Here is a 15,977-nt window from a genome sequence, read left to right on the forward strand (position 1 = left end):
CAAATTTTGATGGGAAACTTTTGCTGTGCTTTTTGATATTGTGTTTGGTTTCATTTTGTTTTTTTCAGTCATTGTTCATGGTCTATCTGAACTTAAAAACGTTATTTTCACTACTAAAATTATTTTTTCTTTTTTTTTTTTCTGTTTAAGTTCTTAAAATGTATATTGAATGATAGCAATTTGACCACACCAAATTCCCATCAGTCTTGGTAGTTCCCTTGCCTCCAATTTTTATTGGGTATTTTGGGATGGTAGAGGGCTTTCAGCACTCAGTGGCTTCTAAAGAAGGGAGGCCCTGCGTGCCTTTAAGAGGTAGCAAACAAAAGTGCTGAATCTTGAAGTTAAGTCTTGTTGACTTCAACAATTATGAGATAAGTCTTTAGCAGAGTACTTGAACACTGGAGTATTGAAGAGGTTTGTGTACACTTACCTGTTGTTTTCTCATACTTCGGGTGCTTGCTTGATTTGGGTCCCTTTCTGAGATTTCTCGTACTACAATTAGGGATCCGTATGTCCAGCAGGGAAATGCAGATTTTAAATTCCCTGCTCTTAAGTGTCTTTTGGGTAGGAAGAGGGTGTTGTTTACCTGTAGGTGATTTACTGGAAGTCACAAAGGAAATAAAAGAAGCCAATTCTCGGAATCACAACTGGCTGAGGTTGGGGGAGATCTTGAGACATCATCTAGTCCACCTTCCCTGCTCAAAAAGGGTCACCTAGTGCCCAGAACTAATCATAGTATACTAGGTGTGGCCTTGCCAGTGCTGAATAGAAGCAATGATTACCACTTGTCCTGATGTAGTCCAGGGTACCACTAGCCTTTGTCCCTGAGTGATGTTGCTGGCTCAATTCAAATTTTCTGATACTCAGTCCTGAGCCCCTTTGGAAACATCTTTTCCTTGCAAATTCTGTGAGCTTTCTGCATACACTCGGTGGGCTTTAAAGCTCCGCACAAGTTCACTGTGCTGCGTTTTATGTGATATGATACATAATGTGCTGCTTTGCTGCATGGTTCATAAAGCAAGATTGATTCTTGACAGCATTGCTAACACTAATTCAGCACGTTCTCAGAGCTGGTAGCTCATATCCCATCAGTTACCAGCAAAAGGTGATTAGTTTTCATTAAATGGATGTAGTCGCAGTTTATTGAAGTGACTGTGTAACTTGCTGTCCTCCGATGCTTGTTATCCTTCCTTGTATTTGTCCGTCTTCATGTGGGTAAGACTTGATGTTGTACAAGAAGACTTAATTTGGCTTATGATATGATTTTAAAAGATAAATGTTAATTTTTCACTACCTTTCAGCTCGAAAATATCCTATCTGATTTCCTCCATATTTTCTAGCATTATTTCTCTGAAAGTCTGAGAAATGTCAAACCAAAAGAGAGGCTGTTTTTTGTTTGCTTTTGTTGCAGAAGTTAATCAGAAAGGGATCAGACAACTACATGAATGGGTCTCAGAAATTTCAGTTTGCCACCGCTAAGGAAATGGTTTCTAGGCTAAGAAATAATGGCAGGACTTCTTGACTAGATGGAACAGTTTGAAGTGGATCCTTCTGTTGCTTTTGTTTTAACAAAGCATGGATCTGAGTTTAGTCAAAATGATTTCTGCAGGGAGCAGGCTGTTTAAGACAGTGTTTTCTTGGGCACTGTCTTTCCTTCAGTTGTGAATGGACCCTTGATTTTAAAGTTGGGAACAAGATGTGTATACTAGTAAATAAATTGCTCTTAATGTTGCTAGAAAGATTTCTGTCTGTAAAGGGAAAACCAGCTGTTTGGTGCCCACTATAAGTAACTCATCACTGCTGCATTAGAAGTGATTTCTTTAGGAGACAGAAGTAATAGAATTTGCTTATAAATGTAATGCACTTGTCTCAATGTGAAAATTGTCTTCTGATTATTTTAAACAAGGACTATTGCTGCTGCCCCTGATAATTATGCTACCTGTTATTGATATGAGTCTTCAAAAATTACTCTAGTCTTCAGCATCATCTAAAATTACTTATTTGTGATCTGAAAAAAAGACATGAGAAAATGTGTTTATTTTGGTACTGTCATAATCATAATTGAAATGATATATCTCTTGAAAAAAGAATGAGTTTAAAAGTCTTTAACCATTTAAATCCTGTTATACAAAATGGAAGGTCATTCTGATGTTTGGAGGTCTTGCTGTTGTTATTGACATGTTTATTTGGTGATTGCATAAATTTATAGCATTTTTTCAGCTTCTGTGACAATGTGAATCTATAATGGCCTTCTGACTTTCATAATGTCTTAGAAGAGAGAAGTTAAGGCATTTGACTGTCCAAAAAAGTGTTTGCAGCAATGATGAACAGGGAATAAAAAAAGGCATCTTAGAAGGATTTAAAATTTTTGCTGAAAATTGGAGTTTTCTGACTCTTGATTACCATTTTTGGTAAATGTTTTCAGGGTAGGTGTATCAGTGCTCTCAAATATGCAGGTTATGCATGAATTATTATATCTGAAAATCTGGATCCCATTTGCAGCATTAGCCACCCCTAGCAGAGATGCTGTCTTCTCTATAGGTATCCTGCTGAGCATACTCAGATGTCAGCTTAAAGTAATGGAAGCAGTTTTTCTCAAAGAGATTTGGAGTAAACTTTTCCACTTAGGGAATGTTTCCTCTTTTTATATTTTTGAAACTGGATTCTTAGGATATATACCTGCACAGAAAGGGGAGATTTTGACCAGGAGCTGTCAAGCCTGTGAGCCTGAGGTCCTTTCTCTTCCATGTGGACATTCTGCCTGTCCCGTCATCGTTATGGGGCTTCTCCCTAGCTTGTGCATCCCTGCTTGCTGGCACCCTGCAGAGGAAGAGGGGCCCACACAGAATATACAATGGTTTTGAGAAGCATTTCAAATTATCCGAGAGCCTGTAGCACAAACAGTTATGCAGTTTATTTTCGTAATTAGATATCTAATTAATGACATATTTTACAGATGTCAAATCAGTGTAAGTCACGAAGTAAGCCAAAATGAATCTTGCCCCGTGTTACTGTTCGTTATCTTCCTTTGGGAATACTGCATAACGCCAGCCACATGAGAACTACTACAAAACAATTCTGTTGGCATTCTGTAAAGACTGGAGACAAAACTCTTTGGTTGAAGGCTTTAGAAGGAATATACCAAAGGGCCTCCTTGGAGGATTTTTGGTCTTGGTCTGTTGTTTTGGTTGTCTGGGCTTGTGCCTAAATAGCTGCATGATAATGCCCGACTATGAAAGTGTGTTAAACTTCAATATGAAGCTGGATGGCAGAGAATTATGTGACTAAGTTATCCATGGGTCAGATTTGGCTTAGGTTCCTATAAATTAATTACAAGTTTTTATTTGTTCATATAAGAACAACAAGTGCTTGCAGTCAACTTGGTGAGTTATTCAAAATCATTTGTGCAATTCTGTTGTAATTGTGATTATGCAATAACTAAGTATAGAGGCACATAAGACTCCAGCTGGATCAGACTAATGGTCTGTTCTACTCAGTGGCCTTTGGCAGTATCAAGAGGAGAAGCTGTTTAGGGAGAAATACTCCCTCTTTTGGTAGCCTCATGTTGATTCATTTTGTCATGTTGATTCATTTTGTCACTGGGCCATCTCGTGAATTCTCCTGTCAGGCAGCTGCAACTCGCTGAAGCCCTGGGACTGACTGTCTTGGGGGGGTGGTGAGACTAGATGAATTTAGTGAAAAAGGTCCGGATCATCATCCGAAAGTGAGTGATCAACATCACTAAAGTTAACTTGAGAAAAAAGTGACTTATTTATAGCTCCTTAAGTGACAATCTTCCAGTCTGACTTAAAGCAAATGGAAGAGCAACATGATATTTTTTTTTAAGAAAGATATCTAGGGTGGTACCAAAGCATAAGGAAAGGTGTTGCCTGTGCCAGCTGGTGACCTGCTTTGAATCTTAGGGATGATCCCTCCTGCTTGCCAGTGCCCTGCTGCTGGAAGTTGCCATCCCTCATTGCAGTCAGTGATGGAGCGCTCTCCCACCAGCTCAGCTCAAGGGGAGCCTCATAGCTGCTTTGACTGCAAAGGGCTAAAGAATATCACGAGTGGGTCCAGCCAGCAGAGGGGCAGGGGGCTCTTTGTGTGCCACCCCTTGCTATGGAGGTGGCACAGCAGCAGATGCTGGGGCCGATTGCTGCTGGTGGCGGTACTGCCTTTGCACTGGGATCCAGTTTCTGCCTCAGACTTCTATCTGCAGGGGTAACGGTGGCAGTTTGCTATTATGTCTTTGCAACACTTGCACAACACTTGCACAACCCTACAACCATACCGTTGTGTTTTCCGTTTTATGTATGTATATACACGTGTTTGTAAGATGTATGATCTTTGTCTTGTTTCTTTTTGTACTTGGTTATTGAAGCTTTGAAGAACAAACTAGGAAGGCATTTTCTTAGTTGCGTTTTAAGTTTGCACTGATAAAAGAATTTCCGGTAATATTTTGATAATTGCTTTCACTTAATAAACACATAACATGCCATATAATTTTGATAGACTGTAATTAATTTGAAAAGTGATAAAAGGGAAATTTGAATAAAATCTTTCAATTAATTTTCTTCATATATTATCCTTGGTTACCTAATTTTTTGGAAAGCTTTTAAAGTCAGTCACTTGGATTGATTCCCAATGGAATTTTCCTTCTCTACTATATTATTGTAATTAATTATAAAATTGAGCTCAACCTTTCTAAATTGTCAATCTCTAAGGACAAATGTCACATCTAACAAAGGCTGACTGTCAGGAAGGATTAACATTGAATCTTGTGGGTATTATGGGGGTGGAGGGGACTGGCATTACCTCTCAAGTGCTGTTTGTATTGTGTTTTGACTTTGTAAATGATTCCACTTCTCTCTTCAGCTGTATAAATATATACACATAATTTGAACAAAAATGTTTTAAAAGCTCCTAACAAAATCTATGACAAAATCACTCGATTACTGGATGGGGGAAAGGCTGTGGATGTAGTCTTCTTGGACTTCAGTAAAGCCTTTGACACAGTTTCTCACAGCATTCTGCTGCAGAAACTGTCAGCCTCTGGCCTGGACAGGCGCACACTCTCCTGGGTTGAAAACTGGTTGGATGGCCGGGCCCAGAGAGTGGTGGTCAATGGAGTTAACTCCAGCTGGAGGCCAGTCACAAGTGGGGTTCCTCAGGGCTCAGTACTGGGTCCAGCTCTGTTCAATGTCTTTATCAATGACCTGGATGAAGGCATTGAGTGCACCCTCAGCAAGTTTGCAGATGACACCAAGCTGGAAGGAAGTGTGGATCTGCTGGAGGGTAGGGAGGCTCTGCAAAGGGATCTGAACAGGCTGGACTGCTGGGCCGAGACCAATGGGATGAGGTTTAACAAGGCCAAATGCCGGGTCCTGCACTTGGGGCACAACAACCCTATGCAGCGCTACAGACTGGGGGAAGAATGGCTGGAGAGCTGCACGGAAGAGAAGGACCTGGGGGTGCTGGTTGACAGCCGACTGAACATGAGCCAGCAGTGTGCCCAGGTGGCCAAGAAGGCCAACGGCATCTTGGCTTGTATCAGAAATGGGGTCACCAGCAGGTCCAGGGAGGTTATTCTCCCTCTGTACTCAGCACTGGTGAGACCGCACCTTGAGTACTGTGTTCAGTTCTGGACCCCTCACCACAAGAAGGATGTTGAGGCTCTGGAGTGTGTCCAGAGAAGAGCAACAAAGCTGGGGAAGGGGCTGGAGAACAAGTCTTACGAGGAGCGGCTGAGAGAGCTGGGGTTGTTTAGCGTGGAGAAGAGGAGGCTGAGGGGAGACCTTATTGCTCTCTACAACTACCTGAAAGGAGGTTGTGGAGAGGAGGGAGCTGGGCTCTTCTCCCAAGTGACAGAGGACAGGACAAGAGGGAATGGCCTGAAGCTCCGTCAGGGGAGGTTCAGGTTGGATATCAGAAAAAAATTCTTCACAGTAAGAGTCATTGGGCACTGGAACAGCTGCCCAGGGAGGTGGTCGAGTCGCCTTCCCTGAAGGTGTTTAAGGAACGGGTGGATGAAGTGCTGAGGGACATGGTTTAGGGAGTGTTAGGAATGGTTGGACTCGATGATCCAATGGGTCCTTTCCAACCTTGTGATTCTGTGAAAAGAAGCAATGTTATTGACTTCTGTGTGCTTAACAGATTGTACATATGGAGAAAAACTGTGTATTTCTGGCTGGTGTTTGCAATTTCATGAGCCGGTGAGAGCAGAAAAGAGTATCATTGTAAGTCACAGTAAAAATTCGTTAGATGTAAGCCGTATAGAGTTCTTTAAATATCTGATATCATGTTAGATATTTCCTTATTTTACATTTTTCCAGAAATCATCAAATTCTGTGAATAAAACCTTTATGTTTGTGTCCAGATGCAGACTTCGTGGCATACCCAGATACTTGGCCTAGTACAGATTACCTAAACGCACTTTCTTAAGGGTGTTGTAGAATAAGGCCCTAATTTCTCATTACTCCTCATTTACATGTTTAATTTGAAAGAAGGTCTGTAGAGTTTGATTCATTGGTGTAGCTGCTGCTGAATTTGACTATTAGGTGCACAGTATTGATGTCTGAACGGATGTGTCTTCTGCCACAGAGAGAACTTACAAAAGATGACAATGTCCGTTCACACAAGGACAAAACCTCCTAACGCAGCACTTTTTTCAAGAACCAATTTCAGGGCTGTTTGCAGAATAATACTGCTACTCCACTTTTCACTGAATGCTCACCTTTCTTGATATATCTAGTAGCCTGGAATCTTGACCTTCTTTGTTAAAAAGGAAGAAAGATGAATAGTTGAATAGATAAACAGAATCTTTAAGTAACGCTTTTTATAAGAGCAGAGAGCGGTATTGCTTGGCCTTGTTGAACCTCATGTTGGACCCCTAGAAATATGTGAGAGGAAGCTGATTGCAGCTGTGTAAATTGTTCTCATATTATTCTCCTATGCTTGAAAGCTGCCCCATTTTTTACTTGAAGCTTGTGAGAGTTCACATCGTATGTAATATTGAAAATCCCTATGGATAATTAATTAATTAGTTGTCCCCGTACACCCATCTTTTTATGTACATCTGTAAAATGACAGTGCGCTTCTGAATTTGTAATGGGGTGCTTGGGACTGCATACATGCTGCCAATCCAACCCCCAGCCAGTTTAACCTGCCATGTGGTTGGAGAACTCCTCTGGGATATTTTGGGCTACTGCTCATTAAAGAAGAGGCAATGACCAGATGTTTCCTTAAGGAAGACATTACAGTTTGTGAACTTTTGTAAGGATATGTGTTCTCCAGCTGAAAGACCTGGGAACCACTTCAGTTTTGCCTGTTTTGTACTAGTGCATCAGCTTCATTCCTGTTTTGTTGCTCTTTTAGCTCAGGTATTTGGCTGAAGTCTAACTCGTCTGGTTTTCTTTAATCTTTCTCTGACCTTGAAAGGGCTGCCTAAAATTTATAGCCCAGATTTTTAACCAGGCAATTTATTAGGGCTTTCTGGATTTGCCAATTTCAAGTTCCACCTTTTTGAGACTCTAAATAATCCTTACACACAGGGTTTTAAATTCCATGGATGAATTCTTTGGTGAGTCAATAACTCTCAACTCCAACAGAAGGATTTCATAGCATCACTCTCCTTGGTGGAATCTCTAGTATCTAGTAGTGGTGAACTTCTATGACTGCTTATTTTCAGAAGATTTGTGGGAAATTTTATTTACATTAAACTGACCAATACATCCAAAATGAGTGAAAGGAGAATTCTGCCCTCTCAAGAGAAATACAACATATTCCTGTGGGAAGAAGAACTAATAATCCTGTGATTTGTTTCTGTGTTGCGGAACTTTTCTACAAGCAAAACACTGCATTTGTAGTGAGCAACATATTCCATAAGGGAGAGAATATTTAAAAGAAGGCAAAATCAAAGGTTGTTTGCTCTGTTATCCTGATGTTCTTTCTTATTCTCTTGTCTATTGCCTCTTCATTGGCTGTAAGGTTTTGTTCAGTAAGCCTTAGACAGAGGCAATAAGCAATAAGACTTACTTTACATTTTATCAAATGGGCTCCTACTCATTTTTTGAGCATTGGAAATGAATATTTTGCAACAATACCATAGTAATAGGTGAGAGCTGCTCTGAAGGAGAGGATTCTGTATTTGTGTAACAAACTTTGGTTGATGCCTTGGTCAATAGAAAATGACAAGCATGGTATCAGTAATCAGGTGGTAAGGGTACATCTGACCAAAGGAAACAAGATCTCATGGTAAACGTGAAAGTCTGGAAATTCAAACCTGATTCCCCTGTAACTCAGTGTTTGTTGCTTCTGTCACTTAAAACTTGGCAGCTGGGACCAGGAAACTTCAATTCTGATTTGAAATGCGTTTGTGGTATGTGAGGTTCAGAGCGTGGCTGTGCTGATGCCTGCACAGCCATCAGTACTCTGGGCTGAATGGTGTAATTTGTCAGAGATGTTCATCCAGGTTTTCCCAGAGCTGAATTGGATTATGATTTGGGAGGATGTGGTGGGGTTGGAAGTCTCCTAGAAAATGTATCAGCATTTTATCAGTGACTCAAAGGCATATCACTAGAATCTTGTGTTTTAAAATACCAAGCTTCCCATTATAAAATCAAAGAAAATTTATTTTCTGAACCAGTAAAAGGTCTCCTGCTTTAGAGAGATAAGACTCTCTTGGTATCCAGAAGGGCATGACGTTTTTCTCTTGTTTGATTATATTAGGTTTATTAAATATGACCTTAATGTTTAAGGTCACTTAAGCTGCAAGAGTTCAAAAGATTTCAGATGAGTTTTTTCAATCTATTTTGTTAAGCCTCTGTAATAATTGTAAATAGTCCTTCTTTCAAAGAGCAAATAGTAAGAGGTCAATTAATCCATATATATATATGACTCCGTATTTCATTACAAAGGAAAGTTCACAGAAGAAATATAGCTATGGCTGTTAGAATGATGGATATTTAAGAAGAATCATTGATGTATAAGTAATAAAGCTTTAATCCAAAGAGGAGTGTATATAATTGTGAAACATTATTGGTAATTCACAAGATAATGAGTTATGAGTAATACTTGTTGTCAGCTATGGTTGTTCTCTGTTAGAGGGTGACTGGATTAAATATCATCAAAGGAACAAGAGGAATGACCTTAGTGTTTTTTAGTTAATGAGGGATGATTTTCTTTCCGTTTGTAATGTAAGATTGACCACCAAGTTTAAAAATCAAAGAAATAAATAAGCTTACTCATTCTTTATGTTGATTCCTGATAATTCTGAGTACTAAAAATTGAGCTCATGGAAAGAGCAATGGATTTTCTGTTTCTACTTATTTTTGCTCAACTTTATCACCAGCATTCTAGTTCTTTGTAGTTCTTTGCAATTCTCTTCCCTTTCACTGTATTTGATATTTTTTGTTATTGTGTCAAATTCTAATGACCATTGTCAGTAGAGGGTTGTTAGCTTCTGTTTAAAAATAAATGAATAAGAAGATCTCTTCGTCTACACTTTCAGTTTAAGGGCAGCAGTAACTCACACATACAAGGAACTAAATCTTTAAAATCTCAGTCCCCGTTTTCGCTAGCACTATTTTTCCTTTAGGTGCTGAGGCTTGATTCATGAGCTTTGAATTAAACGGACAGTGCTGTTGTCTGATGCCCTTAGAATGGGGAGAAACCCTCCATGTTCATACCGTTGTTGACAGTGAGTAGTAGATTCCAGATGTTGCAGTTCCAGAAAACACTTTTTTTTTTTTTTTAATGGCATGCCTCATACACTTTAATTTACATAGTGTTAGCCCATTTTTTATAGACATCCCAACTGGAATTGTAAGATAGCAACAAAGAGCAACGAAGCTGGTGAGGGGGCTGGAGAACAAGTCTTACGAGGAGCGGCTGAGAGAGCTGGGGTTGTTTAGCCTGGAGAAGAGGAGGCTGAGGAGAGACCTTATTACTCTTTACAACTGCCTGAAAGGAGGTTGTGGAGAGGAGGGGGTTGGGTCTTCTCCCAAGTGACAGAGGACAGGACAAGGGGGAATGGCCTGAAGCTCTGTCAGGGGAGGTTCAGGTTGGATATCAGAAAAAAAATTCTTCACACAAAGAGTCATCGGGCACTGGCAGAGGCTGCCCAGGGACGTGTTCGAGTCGCCTTCCCTGGAGGTGTTTAAGGAATGGGTGGATGAAGTGCTTAGGGCATGGTTTAAGGGAGTGTTAGGAATGGTTGGACTCAATGATCCCGTGTGTCCTTTCCAGCCTGGTGATTCTATGGTTCTATAGTTTTCTGTACATGAGTGTTCTCATTCTTGCCATCAGCTTTGTGACTGCCCAAATTAGCTAGTGAAACTCACCATTTTATCTTATTTTATTTTGCAGAAAAATGCACATTTCAGTGAGATATCAGAATCATTCTAATGAAAAAATAAATAAAATAAATAAATAATTCAGATTTCTGTTTAACTTGTCCAGAATCTGAAACAAATATGCCAAACAAGGGTAGCTCAAAGAGCCATATGAGACAATCTCATGGGAGAGAGGTTGGCCTTTGCATCCAGAAGTCTGGGGTACACCCACATTCATGGGCATAAGTTTTCAAACCACCTCTAGGTATTATGGGAGCAATGGTAGAGTGAAATCCTCCATCTCCTCTCCCAAGTAACAAGTCACAGGGTGAGAGGAAACAGCCTCAAGTTGAGTTAGGGGAGATTTAGACTGGATGTCAGGAAAAATTTCTTCACTGAAAGAGTGGTGAGGCCCAAGCAGAGGCTGCCCAGGGCAGTGTTGGAGTTGCCATCCCTGGAGGGGTTCAGGAAGTGTGTAGATGTGGCACTTTGGGATGTGGTTTAGTAGGCACGGTGGTGTTGGGCCCACAGTTGAACTGGATGACCTTGGAGGTCTTTCCCAACCTTAATGATTCCATGATTCAAGCATCAGATAGATACTGTTTGACAGGGAATGCCTCACACTATTTATTTCTTCACAGTAAAATAGAGTCCATATTTCAAATGAGACATTGAAAAGCTACTGATATTACAAATAATTTATCAATTTTGTATCTTCCATCTCATTAATCTCACTTCAGATTAAAATGTGTGTGCAGTAGTTTAAATTATGGAGTATTGCTAGTGTTTCTTAGCATAGTCATGAGAAGAAAGTCACTAAAATGCCTGCGCAGCAGCAAAGTGTGAATGTAATTTGCCATTTCACTTCACAAATTACTTTAATGGTTAAAACTTTCCATTGAGAAATCCTTTTTCCTTAAAATACTGTGGTTTTGTTTGATGTGCAGGAAACTGCTATTTCTGGTAAAAAAAAAGAAAACCACAAAGTTGAGGCTTGGCATAGAAAATACTGAACATTTTTCAATTTAAAGGGTCATTTTATTTCTGAGATATCAAAAGCATAAATCAAAACAAAATGAGTATTTATATTTGTAATCTTAAATGATTGGTTTGCAGCAAAAATGATGACTCTAAATCTTTTTGAAACTTCTCGTGGAAAAAAGAAAAAACTTGAAGTTCTTAATCACTTATGTATGAGAGCGCCACATTGCTTTTCCAAATTGCTCTGGTGTGCGTTGGTTAAAATTGTCTTAAATCTGTAGTGACTAGGTTTGAGGTGTGTGTAATTTGAAGACATGAACTTCGGTGACATGGTTTAATCTAAGATGGATTTTGCAGAAACTTATGTTTGGAATTTGGGTTTGCACACCGCAGGAAGCCTGAGAAACCAGGGACGCAGAGGGGAGAGTATCCTCTGCAGGAATGTGCTCCAACTGTGTTGTACCCTCTGTCCAGCTCCACAGGGTCCAAAAGGCAGTTTTGGTTTATATTTTCATTGCATGGAATGTTTGGGTTTTTATTTCTTTACAGAAGTTTAGAAGGTATTGAAATAGATAGACAATTTTATTTCAGAAAGTTGTGTTTTAAAGCAATGCTATACAAGTCCCTGGTGAGACCAGAACAATATACACAGTGCGTGCTGTTGAGTGAAGCGACTCGCTCCTGCTCTGAGTGCTGGAGGTAGGACAGGATCAATCCAGTTGTTCTCAAGTTCATATTCAATTGCAACAGTTTTAGGTTCTTTATAGCATAATATACTAGAACAGGCTGTAATTCGTAAAACTAAAGTTGATGTTAAGTGTCATGCCTATACAGCTTCATGTTCAGTTGGCCTGTTTTTTCAGAGGAAAATGTCTTAGCTTTACATAGCAGTACTTTTCCTGGAGGAAATGGGTAAAAATAGAGAAAATTGTCTTGTGCTTGAGCTGACATATACAACATAGCACTGCAAAGGGCAGAGAAAATGATTTGAAGTCATCTATGATCTGAAATATCCAGCAACTAGACAATTGTGTATCAGGAAGGGTTTTAGAGATGCAGTAAAATGCACAGACCAGCAAGAATTCATCTCATCCTGGTTATAATGGAAAACTGAAGAAGGGATACCAAATCCAGTGCTGTGTGCGATGATGGATTCTGTATGATTAAGGTCTCTGGTAGAACCACACTCAAAGTAGGATTTCTTTTCGCATCGGACTTCTTTTTGCATTTGCTTAAGGATTTAAGTGAAAGTAAAAGCATTACAGATTACTTATTTGTGGATTAGATTGGGAAGAGGTTTGTCTTACTGTTGTCACTTAAAGCTGTTACAGCAAATAATTGTGTCAGGATGCGCGAGCAGTGCAGATCCACATTGCACAAAGGATAAACACAAGCTTGCTTTCTCCTGGCCTTGTATGAGAAGCTTCAGGATGGGAGTAAGGGCAAATGGCTGAGTGAAGTTAGTGTTCTGAACCCAGGATCCAAGGTACTGATCATTCCCAGGGCTAGAAATTCTCTTTTCATTCTGCTTTGTCCAAAAAAAGGCTTTATTGACAGTGATTTGTTAATGCCACTTCTTTTACTTTCATTTCCTTGTTTAAAGGGAACATTGTCCAGTTAAAGGCTGGAAGACTCAGTTGTCTTCACTGATTACAAGCCCCTTTGAACACTGAATAGACTCTGCTCTCCTTTTACAGGGCAGACATTTCACCAAAATTTGTGTACCTACAAACTGCAGGTGTGTTTCTAAGTAGATGTTTGGTTTAGCAACACTTCTGTCAGACCATATTTCAGCCTCTTTCCAGGTGTGCTGTAGTCCAGATATCCAGTGACAAATCAATGACATTTGCCTTTCTGTTAGCAGGCTCTTTGCAGTGCCTCTTAATTTGGTCATTCTTATGCAAGGAACTGTTTTCCAGCTCTTGGAGAAAAGAATCTTTTCTTTCTCTCCTCCAGACACCTTCTCTTGCATTAAACACCGGCCACAGGGAAGAAGCTTGACCTTTGGACAATTGTGAATCAATTTCTCCATTCAAACCCAGTTTTCTTTTCCTTTCCTTTCACACAGGTTGATAAAGTGTGTGGACAGCCCAGACAACAAGAAGGGGACCTGTCATCAGACAATATAGTGCCAGTGAAGGAAGTGACTGAAGCCCAGACATTCATGATGGCTCACACTAGTCTGAACAATAAAAGAAGGTAACCCTAAGCAACAGCTGCTTTGAAATAAACTCTCTGCCTCACAATTTGTGTTAACAGTTCCTTGCAGCACAGTGTTTAAGCCAGAGGCACAGTTCTGTCACCCTGTTCTGTCTATGTGCTCTCCAGCCGTAGCCATCACTGATAGTTACACAGATGTGTTTGTGGTATTACGTGGCCGATCTCTCCAAGAAAAGCTTTTTACATGCCAGACTTGAAGTCATTACTTAGGACCAAGGTGTTCATTATTTCCAGAAACTTTCAACAAAAATGATGAAAGCTTTTCCTCAACAAAGTCTGAGTAATTTCCACAGTCTAAATTACTTAAAATCCGGCTGTCCGGGTCTTTAAGGACTTGAGCTTATCCAGGGGCAAAGGTGGGAAGGGATGAAAAAGAAAAAATAATTGCCCTGACCCAAAGTCAGTCCCTGATTTCTCAGGACTGGGGGGGAGTAGTAAAATCGCTTGCAGTCTCTTTAATCTGTTACGTAGTAAAGCAAGAGCAGAAGCATTTCTGTTTACATTTGTTGCTTGTTGTGGCCGTCTTGGCTTCTGGTCTTCAGCTGCAAGCCAGTTGAGAAACCAGACAGCTGAGTTACTACTGCTGGCGCTAGTGTGAAGATTCTTGCTCCCAGATCTCCTGGTCTTTCTGTCGCTTTCCCTCGTGTAGCTCCTGGGTTGGTATTCTGTAAAAAGAGTGTACATTCCCCCCACTAAGTGTAAGTGGGGAGGGGAGGATGTCTTTGGTATCCAGTCATGAATGATATATGAGTAGATTTAGAGTTAGATAGAGTTAGAGCTAATCTCGCCATACAATCACAATGACAGATTTCTGGCTAACATGTACTGCAACATCAGTATTAATCTGGAACAACGTCAGAGAAGTGAGTGGAACTGGGCTTATGCCTTTATCTGAGAATAGGGAGTGTGTGTTTACCACTGTATGTTGAATAGGTGGTTGACAGGCAGCAATATTAAAATTTCCTTAGCCTGGATTCTGGAGTTTGAGTTGTGAAGATGAGATTTTTATCCATTTCTATTTTTATTCTCATCTAAGTTTGTGTGAATGAAGCAATCACTACTTTAAAAAGATAAAAGTAATAGCAGCAAGCTAAGGTTTTTGAGATAGCAGCATTTTTATCCCTTTGTAGTTTAAAACCAAAACACAACAGCTTGTAGCAGTGCTTGGAGCTAATAAATTTTTACCATGCAAATCACGGAAAAGAGCATTAAGGAAATTTAATAAATTCAGAAGTGATAACCCAAAGAAAAGTTCATAGAATCATAGAATTGTAGAATCATAGAATAGTTTGGGTTCGAAGGGATCTTAAGGATCATCTAGTTTCAAACCCTGTGCCATGGGCAGGGACATATCCCGCTAGATCAGGCTGCCCAAGGCCCCATCCAATCTAGCCGTAAACACCTCCAGGGATGGGGCGGCCACAACTTACCTGGACAACCTGTTCTAATGCTTCACCACTCTCACCGTGAAGAAATTCCTCCTTTTATCTAGTCTAAACCTGTCCCTCTCCAATTTAAAGCCATTCCCCCAATCTTATCACTACATGCCTTTGTAAAAAAGTCCCTTCCCAGCTTTCTAAGAAGTCCAGATGGATAACACAGGAATAGATAGATCACGGGAAAACACACTGTTTTTTCCATGTCCACTGTGTGGACAGGTGAACACTGGTGTGTTTATTTCATCATAGAAAGCTGCTAGGTTGGTCTTATAGGACTTGCCCCTGGTGAAGCCATGCTGGCTGCCACTAATCCCCTCCCCATCTGCCTCCATGTGCTTTAGCAGACCTTCATGGAGGATCTGTTCCATGATCTTCCCAGGCAGAGAGGTGAGACTGACAGATCAGTAGTTCCCAGGGTTGTCTTTTCTACCCTTTTTAAAAATGGACACAATGTTACCCTTCTTCCAGTTGCTTCTCCTGATTGCCATGACTTTTCAAATATTATGGAAAGTGGCTTGGCAACCACGTTGTCCAGTTCCCTCAGGACTGTAGGATGCATCTCATCAAGTCCCATAGACTGATATATGTTTGTGTTCCTTAGGTGGTCATGAACCTGATCATCCTCAACACTGGGAGGGGGTTTACCCCCCTGGTCCCCATTTTGTTGTCCCATGACCCAGAAGGGGTGAGGAGAGCAGTTGTCAGTGGAGACTGAGAAAAAAAAAGTGGTTGAGTACCTCAGCCTTCTCCTCATCTGTTGATACGAGGTCACCATTTTCATTCACCAGTGGGGGTACGTTCTCTTTAACCTTCCTATTCTGATTGACGTACCCATAGAAGCCCTTCTCCTTGGTCGTCACTTCCTTTGCCAAGTTCAGCTCCAGCTGCTCCTTGGCCTTCCTGACCTCATCCCTACACAACCACGCAGCGTCCCTATACTCTTCCCAGGTTCCCTGTCCCTGCTTGCACTGCCTGTGCAGTTCTCTCTTGTTCTTCAGTTTGACCA

At 40.5% G+C, this 15,977-nt stretch overlaps 1 protein-coding gene across 10 annotated transcripts in view; it reads left to right on the forward strand.

Annotated features, from left to right (window-relative positions):
• Positions 1-15,977, forward strand: part of LOC104068773 (glypican-5) — a 501,941-nt gene that overhangs the window by 117,279 nt on the left and 368,685 nt on the right. For all 10 annotated transcript variants that reach the window (XR_008451209.1, XR_008451208.1, XR_008451207.1 and 7 more), the window contains one exon: positions 13,381-13,511. Coding sequence is in view for 7 of the 10 variants with exons in the window: in XM_054074212.1 (XP_053930187.1) it covers positions 13,381-13,511 (131 nt within the window). In the remaining 3 variants the exon portion in view is untranslated. The remainder of the gene's footprint in view (positions 1-13,380; positions 13,512-15,977) is intronic.

The sequence above is a fragment of the Cuculus canorus genome, chromosome 9, assembly GCF_017976375.1.
Source record: "Cuculus canorus isolate bCucCan1 chromosome 9, bCucCan1.pri, whole genome shotgun sequence".
Lineage (NCBI taxonomy): Eukaryota > Metazoa > Chordata > Aves > Cuculiformes > Cuculidae > Cuculus > Cuculus canorus.